Here is an 18,469-nt window from a genome sequence, read left to right as displayed (position 1 = left end):
GAAACCTGTACTGCACTCATCTGGCAGTATGTACCACAATAATATTGGTATACACCCTGTTTGATGCATATTGTAGTGTGACTTATGCCATGTGAAGGTTCAACACAGAATATTGTTTTCTAGCTTTTATTGAAAAATATTGGCCTGAACAAAGACATGGGCCCTATGTCCATGGTAGTGTTTTATTTGGGGGTCACTGATGGTTTACAGTGGGGGGGGGGGGGGGGATGAGGATCTAAAAAATAAAATCCTAGTCAAATTTCATAATTATGTCCAATACAGGAAGTAAAAAACACTAAATGAAACCCCATTCCTACCAAACCCACCATCATCCAATGACATCTAGGCAGTTTCTACAGCGATTGTCTGGGAATAAAAGACCACAACACAAACATTTTCCTTTAGGACCCAGAGACAAAGTACTAACATATGCTATTGATAAGACCAGCATGAATAGAAATATATTCCTTGATTTAAAAAAAATACAAGTAAATGAAAACCAACAAAGCTTGTTAGAGATTCCCAGAGCCATTTAAGGAATACATGAACAAGTATATTTATACTTTCTTTACCCCAATGTGGCTCTTCAAACCCCATGCACAGCTTACAATGGCCTAAAATTAATGACATGGCTTTCTTTCCACTCTCCAAAAATGTCCAGGTGTAGTGCTTGTTGGTTTAAGAACAGACTCCTTTAAAACGGTGTCAGTCTTCAATTTCCTTGAGCAAGCTTCTATAGAAGATAAGACCATCAGCAGAGTAGCCTGGCTGGTCAGATGAAGAGAGGGTAATGGTATTGAAAAATAAAAAACGGGACAGAACAGGCGCAATTCCATGCTGAACACTGGGTCAAGTGCCATCTTTCTTTCCCAGTGAGATCCAGTCTGCGTGAGCCCTCAAGAGCTTCTGGGAACACAAAGAAGCTGAGAAAGAGGACGTGTCAGAGGCAGAATGTACTGATTTGTGCGCATTAGATACAATGCAAAACAAAAAGTAAGTAATTTGTAGAGGGTGGAGGCTGTGTGTCTGTGGTGCGTGTTGGAGGGTGTTTCTAGAATAGCAGCGCTCCCATGCTGCCCATTTCACTCTGCTCCTTGACGAAGATCTCAAAGTACTGGTAGATGATGGTCACGGCCAAAAGAATTCCAGTACCAGAACCGATGGCGCCCAGAAAGTCCGCCATGACAGACAGCCCACCTATGCATAGGCCACCGAAAGCTGCAGCTGTGGGGATGTACCTTCATAAAGAACAAGATTTTAGAAATGTGTAGAAAAACACGCAGCAATTAACACTTGGGCCAGAGTGCAACCAAAGGTGTGTATGTTTTTACCGGTTGAGCTCGTGCACCATGGAGGTCTCTCGGTGTCCCCTCATCACCATCTGCTGTTCCTTCAGCTGCTTAGCCACCTGTCAAACATGCAGAGTTAGCAACTACCACACATACTTCAGTGTACCTACAGTAAGTGCATCTGTAACAGATGAAGCAAATGCATCTAGTGCATCAAGTGACTCACATCTTTGGCCGAGGATCCTGAAACCTCGATCCATGTCTTGGAGAAGAAGGCACAGGAGCCCAGCATGAAGACGATGTAGATGGCAGCGTGGATGGGGTCATCCAGAACAGAACCAAAGGACTCCGGGGGAGAGAGGTAGTAGCAGAGACCTCCAACTGGGTAGGCCCGAGCTGGTCCTCCAGTGGAAGTATCCTATACAAACACACAAATCGATTAAGTATAGATTCTCCATGTAAGCGTAGCCCAATCAGGGCTGTTATGAGTAAAACAGGGCTCAAGACTGCGACCATTGAGTCACATGTTTTCTACATTGCAACCTCACTCAAAACATCTCTTTTGGATAAAAGAAATCAAAATTCTGCAACCCCAAATCCATTACAATCACTAGAATAGGTTGCACATCAAAATCTTAAATTATGCATTCCTGCTTGGTAGTGCTGAGCGATTAGTGCTTTTTGAAGTCTGTTCAGTTTGAGTATTAAAATCCGTTTTCAATTTTGATTGTTTTTTTAAAAAGATTTAATGCATTATGTGTGTTGAATACAATTCCCATGATGGTAGTTTTTGCTCATCACTTACTAACCATCATTTATTCACATAACTTTAATCAAATATTTCAGTTGTGTATATTACATTAGTTTTACTTGTTGACTTCACTCCAAGTCATCTCTATAGAGCTACTGCCTATGCAGTCTGACAAATCACTATCTAAGTAATTCTTCAAAGTAAATCAATAAGTCATACTTTTATGACTGTTGAATACCAACTATCAATCACTTAGATCATGCATTTTCAGGTCAAGATAGCGCGCTAAGCAACTGCTCTATCACTCTTGATTATGCATTTCTGTCTCTTTTACATAGCAGGTGTAAAAGAAAGACCGGACCAGTAGGCGCAGAATGGACTACTGTATGTTCATTGTAGTTAATTACCAAGGTTTTTTTGCGCTAAAGTATGTAGAATATTGGCCTGTTGGAAACCACGTCGTACAGTTCAGGCTTGATCTGATTTATCTCTACAGAAACTGGCCATTGAGCTCACAGAAAGAAATGCGCACCCACCAATCATAACTCCTTTCTATGTGTATCAAAATAATGATACTTTCCTTGAATTTCATTGTGAAAGCATAACACTGAAATATCTTGTGATGCACATCTCACCCATATTGTGATTTATAAAATGGACTGTTTTTGGATTGTGTAAACAGTACTGTGTGATGGTGCGGATGCAGGGTTGTGCTTGCCGTAGTTCCTCAACAGCACAGCTAGGAGAGCTCAAAAGCACCTTACTAGTTGAAGATTCTTGAGTCATAAAGGGCATTGAAATTACTTAGGTTGTTCTACCCTACATTTTCCAGGAATATTCTTATGTTACTGAATGTATCAGGAGTATTTTCAGATTAAAATGCACATAAAAATCAATTTTCCAATAGTCTCCAAACTGTTCCCTTTCAATTGCTACCATGGTTATGCATTACCCATTTTTTATGGGCGTGCGACCAAATCTTGGGCTGGTGCCACCAACTGAAAAAGAGAGGCACCAGTGCGACCAGGGGAAAATGTTAATCTGGAGCCCTCTTAAAACCTTCTGAAGGCTAGCTCTCTTACACAGGATTGCTGAAAGAAATGTCTAATCTGTCAACACTACCAGTGTGCTGTCATAGTAGTCCAAAACATGTGACCATAACCACCACTATGGCGTCAAACAGACTCTTCATTGTTTACAGTCACACACTACCAGACAACACAAAGACGTATTCAGTATCGGTTTGAACTTCATGAAGGTTAAATGTGATGAGAAAAAAATAACTAAGTGGATGTACATTTTTAAATAGTACAGGTGTAATGAACAAGGGTGAGGCAAGTCTCCACCTCTGTGTAATGAACACAGAAGCGACACTCAAAGTTCATTGTGGACAGGTACTTACAGACCAGGTGCCCAGCAGGTTAACCAGAAAGTTGCCACTGAATCGCGTGGAGAGCATCTGAGAGATGACGTACAGGTTGGACACAAGGGCAGACTGGAGGATGATGGGAATGTTGGAAGTGTAGAAGAGCTTGATGGGATAGGTGTTGTACTGACCACGGTAACGGGCAGACTTGATGGGCAAGTCCACCCTGAAGCCCTGGAAGGAGGAGGCGAGAAGTGTTCAAGACCTTTCAAATACAACCACGGAAATCCAATGGTATTCAAAGTTTGTCTTCAATTATTCTATGCATGCAGCTTTTTGGTCTGAACATTTATGTTCACATTGTCAGATCCAATGGCCATAAAGGTCACTTAAGCAATGAATTGAAAGCCATTTGTAAAACCAATCAAATGACAGCCAAGACGATATAGGCTATAAAGCGGGTTGTCTGTCCACTGACCTGGAAGTATATGACTACAGCAAAGACGAAGACTGTGGCGATGAGGTTCAAGAGGTTAGGCAGGTTCTGGCGGTAGAAGGCCTCTCTTAGGGCGCGCACCTTGTCTGTGCGGGTGGCCAACAGGTGGAACAGGGCAATGACGGCACCTTCAAACTCCGTTCCTGAGACACAAGAGACAGGGTTACCTAACTAACCACAGCACAGCAGGGGGAACAACCCTGACTGAAGAACAAGAGCACATTGTAAATACACATACACTAGTTACACAAAATTATGTGGACACCCCTTGAAATGAGTGGTTTCGGCTATTTCAGCCACACCCATTGCTGACAGGTGTATAAAAAAAAAAAAAAAAAAAAAATAAAAAAAAAAAATAAAATCCAGCACACAGCCATGCAATCTCCAAAGACAAACATTCGCAGTAGATTGACCTGTACTTAAGTGCTTATTGACTTTCAACATGGCACCGTCATAGGATGCCACCTTTTCAACAAGTCAGTTCGGCAAATTTCTGCCCTGCTAGAGCTGCCCAGGTCAACTGTAAGTGCTGTTATTGTGAAGTAAAAATGTCTAGGAGCAACAACGGCACAGCCGCGAAGTGGTAGGCCACACAAGCTCAAAGAACCTTACCGCCGAATGCTGAAGCGCATAAAAATCGTCTGTCCTGGGTTGCAACACTCACTACTAAGTTCCAAACTGCCTTTGGAAGCCACGTCAGCACAAGAACGGTTCATCGGGAGCTTAATGAAATTAGTTTCCATAGCTGAGCAGCCACACACAAGCCTAAGATCACCATGCACAATGCCAAGTGTCAGCTGGAGTGGTGTAAAGCTCACCGCCATTGGAGTCTGGAGCAGTGGAAATGCGTTCTCTGGAGTGATGAATCACGCTTCACTATCTAGCAGTCAGATGGATGAATCTGGGTTTGGCGGATGCCAGGAGAACGCTACCTGCCCCAATGCATAGTGCCAACTAAAGTTTGGTGGAGGAATAATAAATGGTTTGGGGCTGTTTTTCATGGGTCGGGCTAGGCCCCTTATTTCCCTTCACTGGAACTCAATGCTACAGCATACAATGACATTCTAGATGATTCTGTGCTTCCAACTTCGTGACAACAGTTTGGGGAAGGCCCTTTCCTGTTTCAGCATGACAAGGGCCTCGTTCACAAAGTGAGGTCCATACAGAAATGGTTTGTTGAGATCGGTGAGGAAAAACTTGACTGGCCTGCACAAAGCCCTGACCTCAATCCCATAGAACACCTTTGGGATGAATTGGAACACCGACTGTGAGCCAGGTCTAATCGCCCAACCTCACTACTGCTCTTGTGGCTGAGTGGAGGCTGTTATAGCAGCAAAGGGGGGGACCAACTCCATATTAATGCCCATGACTTTGGAATGCGAGGTTCGACGAGCACGTGTCCACCTACTTTTGGTCATGTAGTGCATGTACACCTTAGTGCTACCTACCTCTCCCAGTGTTGACAGTAGTGGGACTGAAGGCCTTCCAGACGATGGTCTCACAGATGTTGGTGGCAATGAACAGGGAGATACCAGAGCCTAGACCATAGCCCTTCTGCAGCAGCTCATCCAGCAGCAGCACAATCAGACCTGCCACAAACAGCTGGGGAAGAAGGAGAGAGCTTAAAATAGGGAAGGGAAAGGGTATTCCGAGTCAGCACAACTGAATGCATTCAACTGAAATGGGAGAGGTGCGGAGCCCGGGAAGCAGTTGTGGGTTAACTGCCTTGCAGAACGGCAGATTTTTCCATCTTTCTGGCACAGGGATTCGAACCAGCGACATTTCAGTTACTGGCCCAACGCTCTTAACCACTAGGCTACCTGACCAGGAGGATGAAAGCAGAGCAGACTGTTGAGCATGGCTGATTGACAGATTAAAGAAATGGCTGCCAAAGGGTAGTAGTGAAAGTTAGGTCTCTGGGGGGGGGGGGTCTAACTAACCTGAATGATGATGAGCAGGCAGATCCCAGCACCCATCTCTGAGGGGTCTCCGTACATGCCAGTCATCACGTAAACAATGGCCTGCCCAATGGTGATGATCATGCCAAACACTGCAGAGAAAAAGGAAGATGGTTGCATTCAATATCCTCGGACTGTTCAATATCCTTGGACTGTTGTGAGTGGAAAAACACTTTGCAACGGGATACTGAATACACCCCAGCCTTATGACAGGCTAGACACACTTATTCTAATACCCGTCATATACAAGCCCACAAATCAGAACAGTTGCCAGGTGGCTATATAACCATAATTCAACGTATTATGATTAATCCCATTCCTTAGTAAAAACTGCTTCTGTGCAAGATGATTAGAGGGTGGACCTACATTTCTGTGCTCCGTTGAAGAGTGCTCTGTCCTTGGGGGTGTCTCCAACCTCAATGATCTTGGCTCCAGCCAGCAGCTGCATGATGAGACCAGAGGTAACAATGGGTGAGATACCCAGCTCCATCAGAGTACCTGTAGAATGGTGGAGGATCACAGTACTGTTCAGTCAACCATTATTATGAACCAACACTGTTGTACTGGAAAAGGGGATTCTAACAAAGGCAAAGGTCTGAATACAGTGATATCAGCTAAAGAATGTCAGCTTTTGCAAAGACTGCTTGTCAAAAGAGATAAGACCTGATAACATCACAGGGAATAATTATTTCTCCATGTAAAAGGTGGGAACCAAACAGTGAAGGTGTAATAGATGCTTCTAACATGATCAGTAGCCAAGATTGAGAGCCGTTAATAAATGGAGGGAGACAGGTGTCAATATTTGTTTATTTAACTAGGCAAGTCAGTTCACAACAAATTCTTATTTACAATGACGGCCTACACCGGTCAAACCCGGACGACGCCAGGCCAATTGTGTGCCGCCCTATGGGACTCCCAATCACGGCCGGTGGTGATACAGCCTGGATTCGAACCAGGGTGTCTGTAGTGACACCTCAAGCACTGAGATCCAGTGCCTTAGACCACTGGGTCAATGACGTGAGCCCATTGTTTAGCTTAGCAACAACCAGGAAGGGTAAAGCTTTAGAACGCTGTGTTTTGTTTGAAGTTAACATGCTATATTTCTTGGTTAAGATCACATTCATGCCATCTTAACTGGCAGTACAATAGATTCTTTAGTAAGTACAGCACTTCTAATATCCAACTTAGACTTGAAGAATGTATTTTCTGTACTATAAATCTTTAGTAGTGCTGAGCGATTTACCGACATTTCCTTTTTTTGGTTATTAAACAACTAATTGACCGACAGCTGTTCAATTACTTGAATTCCATTTAGTTGAGGGTTTTGGTGAGCCCAACGCACCGTTTCTCTACAGAGAAATCACGTCAAGAAAACTGTGGCACGCTGGGCTGAAGGAAGTTGTAGTTTCCATAAAGCAAATATTCAACCTAGTTCAGCGTAAGAACGCATACACTTTTACGCCTACTACGTTCGGTTAGTTTCACACAGACCTCATGAGAGAGGAATGTACACAACAGAGGGATGGAGATGTACTTTCAGGAACTGTCTCATTTACTTTGAAGAACTAGTAAAAGGATACTCAAGACAGCCCTGCAGCATGATTGAGCAGGCTAGCCTAGCTAAATTGGATGACTAAAGACAGTACAGTAGTTGGGGAGCAAAGAGTTGTTTGGCTGCTACAGCCTGAGCAGAGATGATGACTAAGGAATTTAAAATAAAATAAAAACGAAGTAATATTCACATCTGAAATATATTTTATAGTAATTTCCTATTGATGTCTATCCAATGTGGACCTGACAGAGACAATCAAATATTTTAAATGTTTTGGCAATTGAAGGTTAATTATTTTGGGATTAGAAATTTAACATGAAAAAAACAAACATTTGAATGTCATTTCATAATGCATTGTGATTTTTTTTAATTACCGAAATCCATTATTATTGTTTTTAATCAAATCGAAATGACAAAGCACTATTCACTCAGCACTATTAGCTAGCTGCCTATTACTAGCTGGTTAGATGGGCAGCTAGGCAGGCTGGTACGGCATAGTTAGGTAACATTAAAGATCGACAAACAAGGCAGAAAGTATTATGCAGGCCAGATGAAGCTAGCTTGCAAACTTCGCTAGATTGGGTTATGAAACTAATGCCTAATTCAAAAATAGTTAGCCAACTAGATAGCTTACCATCTTTGGGTTGCTTGAAAGTTATCATGTTCAAAACACACACACACACACTTTCTGCAGTGAAGAGTGACAACGCTTCTGCCTAGCCTCAAGCTATATAGCTAGCTAGGTATACATAACATGGAGTCATGACACTTGACGAACCGTCTTCTTAATATTCTCTTCTATTAGCTAGCTACTAGTAGTAACTGTAGCTACTTAGCAGCCAATATCATGACTGGCTGGCTATCCAACCAGCTAATCTGCACGATATATTTCCAGTCCAAGCCTCCAGAAATACACTGCAGTGGAGAAGAAGCAAAGCAAAAACTACGATAACGTTCTCACTCTCACTACAGACCCAGCAACTTTTTCTGTTTTTACAATGGCACAGGACACCAGCGTGCATGCAGTTATTGCATTGAATTAGCATTTTATCACCTTGGCATTGTAGCTTGAAATAATTAGACTTGCTGGCTTTACACATCATATATCAGGCATCAACTCAGTTATAGATAGAACGCTTGGTTATCTAAAAATATATATATTTAAGCCATTTAACGCAGCACTAAAATTTATGCATTTCAATGAGAGATTCTTTTTTTTTTTTTTTTTAAACCCCTTTGTTACTAGGGACGCACAGTTCAAACTTGTCTTCCTCCATATGGACTGATGATTACAGGGACAGGCAAGCATTCAAACTAAGTAGAACCAGACTGTTCGTTTCTCACCTCTGTTGGAAGCCAGGATTACTCTCATCCAGTAGAAGGGATCTGCAGAGTCCGAGGACATGATGCCAAAGAGGGGAATCTAGGAGGACAGGAGACAAAGAGAAAGAATGAACCCAATACACTACCCACAAGAGTTATAACTACACTCATTGAGTCATCATTACCTGTTGCCGTAACCATATTATCAGCTAGTGATAATAAGACCAAAGACAGGCAGGGCTTCTTTGCAAGAACCATACAATATATAGAATTACACAGAGAGATGTTCAGCTCAGCAGATACTAACCTGGCAGCACACCAGGAAGATGAAGAGAGTGATGGCAGTCCATAGTACTTTTTCTCTGAACTGAATCTGTAGAGGTAAAAGAGGGAGGTTTTAGAAACATCACTAGAGCTAAGATGGTTGAAGAGCTAGTGAGGAGAGATCGCGGTATACTATACCTTTCTCTCTGGTTTCTGAATCTCAGGTAAGACCGCACAAAACGGCTTTATGACTTCCAAAAATTTAACTGGAAAAAAAACAAAACACGAGGTTGGTTTGTTTCTTTGGGGGGAAAAAACCTACATACAACATACACAGTAAAATAAGTCTTGTCCTAACCAGTGAAAGATAGTTACACTTTATCAGGATGAAACGTCATCACTCCCATGCATGCAAAAATTAGGCTCCACTCACATTAGCTAGTTAGCTAAGTAAGGTAATCAATCCAGTGAGTTAACTAGCTATATTGTATGTGGGAACAAACTAGTGGGCCTATAGCTAGGCTGATTATGAGAGCAGATTAACAGAGGCAATAGAAATACAGTATATCTACTAGAGGTCGACCGATTAAAAATCGGAATGGCCGATTAGTCAGGGCCGATTTCAAATTTTTATAACAATCAGTAATCTGCATTTTTGGACACCGTTTACACTGCACTCCACGAGGAGACTGCGTGGCAGGCTGACCACCTGTTATTTATTATATTATAATTAAGTCTATAATTTGATAGAGCAGTCTGACTGAGCGGTGGTAGGCAGCAGCAGGCTCGTAAACATTCATTCAAACAGCACTTTCCTGCGTTTGCCAGCAGCTCTTCGCAGTACTTGAAGCACAGCGCTGTTTATGACTTCAACGCTATCAACCCCCGAGATTAGGCTGGCAATACTATAGTGCCTATAAGAACATCCAATAGTCAAAGGTATATGAAATACAAATGGTATAGAGAGAAATAGTCCTATAATAACTACAACCTAAAACTTCTTAACTGGGAATATTGAAGACTCATGTTAAAAGGAACCACCAGCTTTCATATGTTCTCATGTTCTGAGCAAGGAACTTAAATGTTAGCTTTTTAACATGGCACATATTGCACTTTTACTTGTTTGTATTATTTAAACCAAATTGAACATGTTTCACTTATTTATATGAGACTAAATAGATTTTTATTTATGTATTATATTAAGTTAAAATAAAAGTGTTCATTCAGTATTGTTGTAATTTCCATTATTACACTTTTTTTTTTTTTAAATCAGCCGATTAATCTGTATTTTTTTGGTTCTCCAATAATTGGTATTGGCGTTGAAAAATCATAATCAGTCGACCTCTAATATCAACTGTAGCTGGACAGCTAACCTTAGTTCTTCAAAGAAGTTGACATTCATTGGGAATGCCAATGTGGTTTATTCAAAACAATGTAAGCAAGCTAGCAGCAAACTAGTCATAATTAAGCAATAAGGCCAAAGGGGGTGTGGTATATGGCCAATATACCACGGCTAAGGGCTGTTCTTACGCACAAAGCAACGCAGAGTGCTAGGACACAGCCCCTTGCCGTGGTATATTGGCTATATATCACAAACCCCTGAGGTGCATTATTGCTATTATAAACTGGTTACCAACGTAGAGCAGTAAAAATAAATGTCATCATACGGTCTGATATACCACGGCTTCAACCAATCAGCATTCAGGGCACGAACCACCCAGTTTGTCTGATGTCACTGTCAATTCAAAGACTTGAACCAGGCAGTATCTCTGCGCACAGGTACTGACACAGCAGACTATGCTAGCTAGTAACATTTCCTAGAATGACAAAGACTGTAGAGGGTTACTAGTTAGCGAATGTTGAAGGTGCACACAGCAATCTGAAATGTCCAAACTAAGTGCCAAGGGTCAACAATTTGTGGGCACTTCATGAGCCTCGTTAGCTAAAGTCAGCAGCGATTGTACGTTAGCTGCCTCCTGCCGTTAGCTTCCCATTCCGTTAAAACGTTATAATATTTTACAGTGAATAGATAAGTAAAACGATTGTGTAACCCTGGTTAGCTAATAACTATAACACCATAACTACTAACTAAGGTACGGTAAGTTTAACTAGTTAACGACCTAACATTACAGCTGACGTTAGCATTGGCTAGCTAGTAGCAAGCTACAATACATGTCCGTTCACAGCCAATCTAACTAGCTAAACGTTCAAAATATACATTTAACATGCAATTCACAGATACATCGACAGACGTTAGAAAAATAACTCACTGCCCATGGTGTCCTTTATCCGATTCCTGTTGTGTTAAACTGGTGCCACTTGAAGAATCAGCACAGTTTGCGTGGCACCATTGAACCGCTCTGCACAGAAAAGAATGCGCTGTAAAGACACGTCATCAATGAAGCTCCTACTACACGTCAGATCTTGGGGATTCTTTTGCCGCGTTCAAGAATGTCTGAATTTGAAACTTGTGATGCTTTCAATATAACTGGGAAAAGGGGAAAAAAAGAGGTCAAATCATGATGTCACTGATTTTCAGGTCGGAATGACGGAGCTTTAGAAAGATGCCCGATATTCCGACTTCAAAATCCGAGTTAGGTTTTTTCCAGTCGTAGCACGTTTTTTTTCCGAGTTCCCAGTAGTTCCGAACACGGCATAATTCTCATAACCTGCTAAATTAATTATCCTAACCTGCTGCGTAAATTCTCCTAACCTGCTGCCAAAAGTCAAATCTGACAAAAATGTATCCCATCTAGTCAAAACAGATAAATCTCAAATATGCGTTTGATTATGATAAAACAAGAAATATTACACTTGCAGTAAATGCAAAACCTCAGAATAACTGCAGCTAGTTCATTACAATTTATAAATTATCACGAGACTGCTCATTCGGTAGTTTAATTTACCTTCACTGAAATTAAAATGCATGATCATGAACAAATTAAAATACTGTTTATTTGACTTCAATGATTTGGGAATGCAGAAAATGTTCTAGTTAACACGTACTGCCATCAGGGGTCAGCATTATACCATTTTTATCACTGCATGTTCTTTTTTTGTACAGCTTTCAGTTGGCCCTAGAATGACACTGTATCATGCAAGCGCAGAAAAGTGAGCAACTGGTAAAGTGAAGTAAATCAATTATGTGCAAAAAAAATTGGACAATGATTAAGTGTCTCTCTATTAGACCTAGAGTCGATTGAGGCACCCGTGAATAGCTCCCCGTGTGTTTATGCTATTGATTTACCACTTGTAGTGGCTGCAGCTTAATCACCTCTTTCTGCCGATATAAAGTTTGCCCCTTTTCCAAAACATGGGGCTTGTGATAGCAGCTTTTTTTCTACACATGACACACCCACACCCGGACAAGAAAATCATCACGAAATCGTGTGTAAAACCCAAACCAAGCAACAAACTCACCACCTATCGAAAGATGAGACTCTCGGAGAAGTGGGTAGCTGCATTCCAATATGGCATCCCAATATGCCAATATGGCGAGTATGGGCAAGTGGGTGTGTCGAAAGGAAAGTAGTGGGTGTGTCGAAAACGAAGGTTACGTATGTAACCATGGTTATGTGAGCTATATGGACCACTCCAATATATTGGTATCACTCTGCGGCGGAGGGATACATCAGAGGTGAGGATTTATAGATTCACTCGTACACCTGTGTCACAGCTGGGGTCCGCCCCTATATATAGACCCCATGGCCGCGACACACGTTCTCTACATCATTTTTGAGGCGCCTCTAGCACCGTAGACGATTGGAGTGATCCATATAGCTCACATAACCTTGGTTACATACGTAACCTTCATTATGTTTCACTATATTGGATCACTCCAATATATGGGTATACCCGTGCCAGATTTAGTCGGTGCTAGAGGGACCTGGGCAGCCAGCAGCGAAGTCCCAGCGCGGGACCGAGACGCAGGGGCCATCAATGTGGAAGGGGGTCCTGGCACAGTCCCCGGAAGGGGAGGCGACGCATTTACCCGATAGTACCTAGCAAAGGTGCAAGAGGAAGCCCAGCTGGCCGCAACATAGATATCAGCGAGGGGCACTCCTCTCAGTAGAGCCCAGGATGCCAACACCCCTCGTGTTGAATGTGCCACCACAGATCCCAGCACTGGCTTGCCAGACAGGCGGTATGCTGTCGTAATCGTGACCACAATCCAGTGAGAGAGCCTTTGCTTTGATAACCCAGCCCCAACGACTCTCTCACCATAGCAGACAAAAAGCTGGTCTGTTGTTCTCACTGACCATGTCCGCTCCACATAGGCAGCCAGTGTTCGCACAGGGCACAGCATGCTGGAGGGAGGTCCAGAGTCCCTTGCCACTCCCGGGGGGTCATAAGCAGACAGGATAAAAGGGATGTTCACATGGCTGTCTGACAGAACCTTGGGGAGGAATGAAGGGTTGGAGAGGAGAGATATACTCCTCCCCTTGGGGTCCATCCGGTAGCACTCAGAACTTACCGAAAGAGCATGGAGCTCACCCATCCTCTTCATGGAAGTAATCGCTACCAAGAAAGCCACCTTCATAGAGAGGTGTTTCAGGGAGGCAGACTCCAACTGTTCGAAAGGCGGCTTTGCCAAAGCTGCCAAGACCACATCCAGATCCCAGCTCGCCATTGAGCGGGTGCTAGCTGGACACAGGCAACGAACCCCCTTCATAAACCTGCAGACCAAGGGATGGCACCCCACCGGCCTGTCTATCCACCCCACATGGCAGGCAGGTATAGCGGTCAAATACCCTCTCAGTGTAGAGGCTGCCAAGCCCTCATCCAAGTGAGACTGCAGGTATTGGTGGACATACTGCACCCCGCATGACTCGGGCACAACCTCAATACCAGTGCACCAAGAGCAGAACAACCGCCAATGCAACTGGTATGCCGCGATAGGAGTCGGTGCCCTTGCGCTCTGCATGGTAGTCCTAACATGGACCATTGGTGCCGTTCAGCGGCCAAGCCCACAGACTGAGGCAGTGCGGCTCGGATGCCACAGAGTTCCCCGGCCTGAGACAGCAGTCTCAGGGGCAGTTGCCAAGGTGTCCCAGACAACAGGGACAGGAGAAGGCTGAACCAGGGTCGTCTGGGCCAGTATGGGGCCACCAGCAGCAGACGATGATCCGCCATCCAGCACAGCCTGGATCAGGGGAAAAGGGGGGAATACGTAAAGCTCCAGCCCTGGCCAATCGTGAGCCAGAGCATCTAAGCCCAGAGGCCCTGTTGGCTCCGACATGGAGTACAACAGGGACAGTGTGCATTGTCCAGGGACACAAACAGGTCCACCTGCACCCTCCCGAACTGGGGATGTAGGCTCCAGTCCCAAGGTGGCGGGCCCTCCCTTGAGAGCATATACGCTGCACATTCAGGATGCCAGGTATGTGCACTGCGCGTAAAGACGCTAGATGTCCCTGAGCCTAGAGAAGGAGCTCCCATGCCATAAGATGGAGGCGGTGGGACCTCAGTTCACCCTGATGGTTGATGTAAGCCACCACTGTGGTGTTGTCCGTTCTTACCAGGACATGTCTTCCCTTCAGATGTGTAAGGAAAGACCACAGGGCCAGTAGTACAGCTTGGAGCTCTAGTGTATTGATGTGCCTGCCGCTCCAAGGGGGTAGCCAACAGCCGCTGGCAGACCTGCCCTTGGTCACACCCCCCAACCGTTCTGGGAGGCATCCGTGCTGACCAGCTTCCGGCTGCCCATCCTCAGCATCTCCACCCCACCTGAGAGAAAGGAGCAACAGCGCCACCTCAACAACGCCCTGAGGCACTGTGCAGTCACTCGCAGCTGGCGGTGACGCTTCGGGTGCAGCCGGTGTGAGTTGAACTACCGTTGAAGAGGCTGGAGATGGAGCAGGCCCAGGGGAATCAGCAACGAGGCTGCCATCAGCAAGCCCAACAGGCATTGGCAGGTCAGGGCGGATTCCACCCACCCCTGCCGAAAGGGTCGGCCACCGTGGTGACACGAAGGCCCCTGAAGGACAGCACCGGAAGTGGAGTCGGAACCCCTCGAGCATTGTGGACAACACCCAGGGGGACTCCACACCCTCCTCCCGATTTGCCCTTTGAGACAGGGAGAAGCGGCCGAGGCCTGCCGGGGCCCGCCTCTCTAGCGCCCCGAGCGCCTAGCACGTCCCTATGGTGGTGACACTTGACTGGTCGTTGCTCCACCGCACGCTGTGACACTCTCCGCTGTCGTCCCCCAGCATGAAGCGATGGGGCAGGAGAGGGATGACCCCGTCCGTCCATCCGTCGTTCGAGTGCAGGTGGGTGGCGACAGTCCGTCTGCTTTGGACCTGGGGCCTGAGGAGGCGGCATGAACTATCTCAGGGTCTCCCAGTCACTACAAACTTTATCGGTCTGCTCCAGAATGTCATCAACCCCTGGGCCAAACATCAGCCCTGGGGTGATGGGGAGAGTGGCAAATGTGCTCTGGAGAGCAGCTGGTAGACGGGATTGGGCCAGTCAGAGATGGCCTGGGAGAGGTACTGGGCCCAGTAAAGGGACTTACAGCTTGCTGGCGCATCACTCCTGAGGGATGGAGCTCGTCCCCAGCCTGAGTCCAAGCCTAGCCGACCCACTTGCGCATGGCCTCCAATCGCGCCAGGCGCAGACGTTCTGAGAACACCACACAAAACAGGCATCCAGTAGGGCGCTCCACCGCCCTCTCCGGATGCCACTATCACACCTGTCACAAAGGGAAGCCATAAGCTCAGCCAAGCCAACAAGGCCACGGAGCAGGGGTTCGACGCCCTGGGAGAGCTTATGTCGTGACCCGTTTGGAGGAATAGGAACCCGGTGAGGGATAAATGATCCAGTACCTCTAGAAAAAATGGGGGAGACCCATGTGGGAAAAAAATGGTCAGACAAAAAAACAGCAACCAGGTAATGGATTTGATTTTTTTTAATTTTTTTTTTGCCAACTGCAATATTACCTAGCTGGTTTAATATCCAAGCAGTAAAAACAGCCATATGATGGAGTAACTCCGTTAAGGAACTCCAAAGTTAATGTCTCAACTTGGTGGAAAGCCCACCATGATACTCTTACACTCTGCAGGGGAAAGAACAATAAAAAAACCCAGCAGGGTAATTAGCAGAGAACCCGCGCCTATGGTGCAGGGAACAGCATGTTAAAGCAATTCACAGCACACACATAGAACAAGCCAGCCGACAAGTTGTGTAAGGTAAATTACAGTTTGTGGCAGCAAGAGCCAGCATACTAATAGATGCACACAAGATATTACACTTACCAGTGACTTACCAAGCGAATTTCAGAAAGTTTTTACCTCAAACCATATGGACGTCCGCCGAGAAAATGAAAGAGAACGTGTGTCGCGGCCATGGGGTCTATATATAGGGGCGGGCCCCAGCCGTGACACAGGTGTACACGGGAGTGAATCTGTAAATCCTCACCTCGGATCTATCCGTCCGCCGCCGATTGATACCAATATATTGGAATGATCCAATATAGTGAAACATAACACTCTGTTTTGGTTAGATGGTTTTGGAACAGAACATCAACAAGGAGGCATCAGGCGATGTGTATTTGGAACTAGTGAGGAAAGATGGCGGAAGCGGATGATAAACGTGGATTCTGAATAAAATGGAAGTAGAATCAAGGAGAATAGACCTGTGTTCGAATACTCATACTAACAATACTATTTGTGATGTGAATTGAGTATATAGCATGCTTATTGGTCAAAGTATGGATATAGTTAGTATGCCAAAAGTTCCCAGATTTCGTACTAAATTAATCAAAATACGAAGTATACACGCAGAGGACACTATTTCCATAATTTTAAGGCTCATAATGCAATTCTTCAGAAAATGGCCGTGGCTTCACAATGTTTTCAGATTTGAAGAAAATGGCGGAAAATATGCAGCCGAAGTCCGAAGAGAGCGAATACAAATTCATTGAACTAACTAATGACTCCTGAGTGGCGCAGCGGTCTAAGGCACTGCATCTTAGTCCAAGAGGCGTCACTACAGACCCTGGTTTGATTCCAGGCTGTACCATAACCGACCGTGATTGGGAGTCCCATAGGGTGGCACACAATTGGCCCAGCATCGTCCGGGTTAGGGTTTGGTAGACCTATATCCATCCTGCCCTGCCTCTCTAAAGTCTTCGAAAACCAAGTTAATAAACAGATCACTGACCATTTCGAATCCCACCGTACCTTCTCTGCTGAGCAATCCAGTTTCCGAGCTGGTCACGGGTGCACCTCAGCCACGCTCAAGGTACTAAACGATATCATAACCGCTATCGATAAAAGACAGTACTGTGCAGCCGTCTTCATTGACCTGGCGAAGGCTTTCGACTCTGTCAATCACCATATTCTTATCGGCAGACTCAACAGCCTTGGTTTCTCAAATGACTGCCTCGCCTGGTTCACCAACTACTTCGCAGACAGAGTCCAGTGTGTCAAATTGGAGGGCCTGTTGTCCGGACCTCTGGCAGTCTCTATGGGGGTACCACAGGGATCTATTCTTGGGCTGACTCTTTTCTCAGTATATATCAATGATGTCTCTCTTGCTGCTGGTGATTCCCTGATCCACCTCTACGCAGACAACACCATTCTGTATACATCTGGCCCTTTTTTGGACACTGTGTTAACTAACCTCCAAATGAGCTTCGATGCCATACAACTCTCCTTCCGTGGCCTCCAACTGCTCTTAAATGCTTGTAAAACCAAATGCATGCTTTTCGACCGTTCGCTGCCCGCACCCGCCCGCCCGACTAGCATCACTACTCTGGACGGTTCTGACCTAGAATATGTGGACAACTACAAATACCTAGGTGTCTGGCTAGACTGTAAACTCTCCTTCCAGACTCATATTAAACATCTCCAATCCAAAATCAAATCTAGAATCGGCTTTCTATTTCGCAACAAAGCCTCCTTCACTCACGCCGCCAAACTTACCCTAGTAAAACTGACTATCCTACCGATCCTCGACTTTTGCGATGTGATCTACAAAACAACTTCCAATACTCAGCAAACTGGATGCAGTCTATCACAGTGCCATCCGTTTTGTTACCAAAGCCCCAAATACTACCCACCACTGCGACCTGTATGCTCTCGTTGGCTGGTCCTCGCTACATATTCGTTGCCAAACCCACTGGCTCCAGGTCATCTATAAGTCTATGCTAGGTAAAGCTCTTATCTCAGCTCACTGGTCACGAAAACAACACCCACCCGTAGCACGCGCTCCAGCAGTTATATCTCACTGGTCATCCCCAAAGCCAACACTTCCTTTGGCCGCCTTCCTTCCAGTTCTCTGCTGCCAGTGACTCGAACGAATTGCAAAAATCGCTGAAGCTGGAGACTTATATTTCCCTCACTAACTTTAAACATCAGCTATCTGAGAAGCTAACCGATCGCTGCAGCTGTACACAGTCCATCTGTAAATATCCCACCCAATCTACCTACCACATCCCCATATTGTTTTTATTTACTTTTCTGCTCTTT

At 45.0% G+C, this 18,469-nt stretch overlaps 1 protein-coding gene across 1 annotated transcript; it reads right to left on the bottom strand.

Moving 5' to 3' along the window:
- Positions 1-112: 112 nt before the first annotated feature.
- On the bottom strand, positions 113-11,359 carry sc61a (transport protein Sec61 subunit alpha). Its single transcript, NM_001173947.1, is given in 12 exon segments — positions 113-1,238; positions 1,332-1,408; positions 1,516-1,707; positions 3,443-3,640; positions 3,885-4,045; positions 5,351-5,504; positions 5,843-5,952; positions 6,227-6,358; positions 8,757-8,835; positions 9,043-9,108; positions 9,198-9,265; positions 11,270-11,359. Coding segments are annotated over 12 exon segments (1,431 nt in total). The 5' UTR covers positions 11,277-11,359; the 3' UTR covers positions 113-1,051.
- Positions 11,360-18,469: the final 7,110 nt, after the last annotated feature.

This window comes from Salmo salar, chromosome ssa22, assembly GCF_905237065.1.
Source record: "Salmo salar chromosome ssa22, Ssal_v3.1, whole genome shotgun sequence".
NCBI classification, from domain to species: domain Eukaryota; kingdom Metazoa; phylum Chordata; class Actinopteri; order Salmoniformes; family Salmonidae; genus Salmo; species Salmo salar.
The sequence above is the reverse complement of the archived record's forward strand: the minus strand, read 5'-3'. Positions and strand labels throughout refer to the sequence as shown.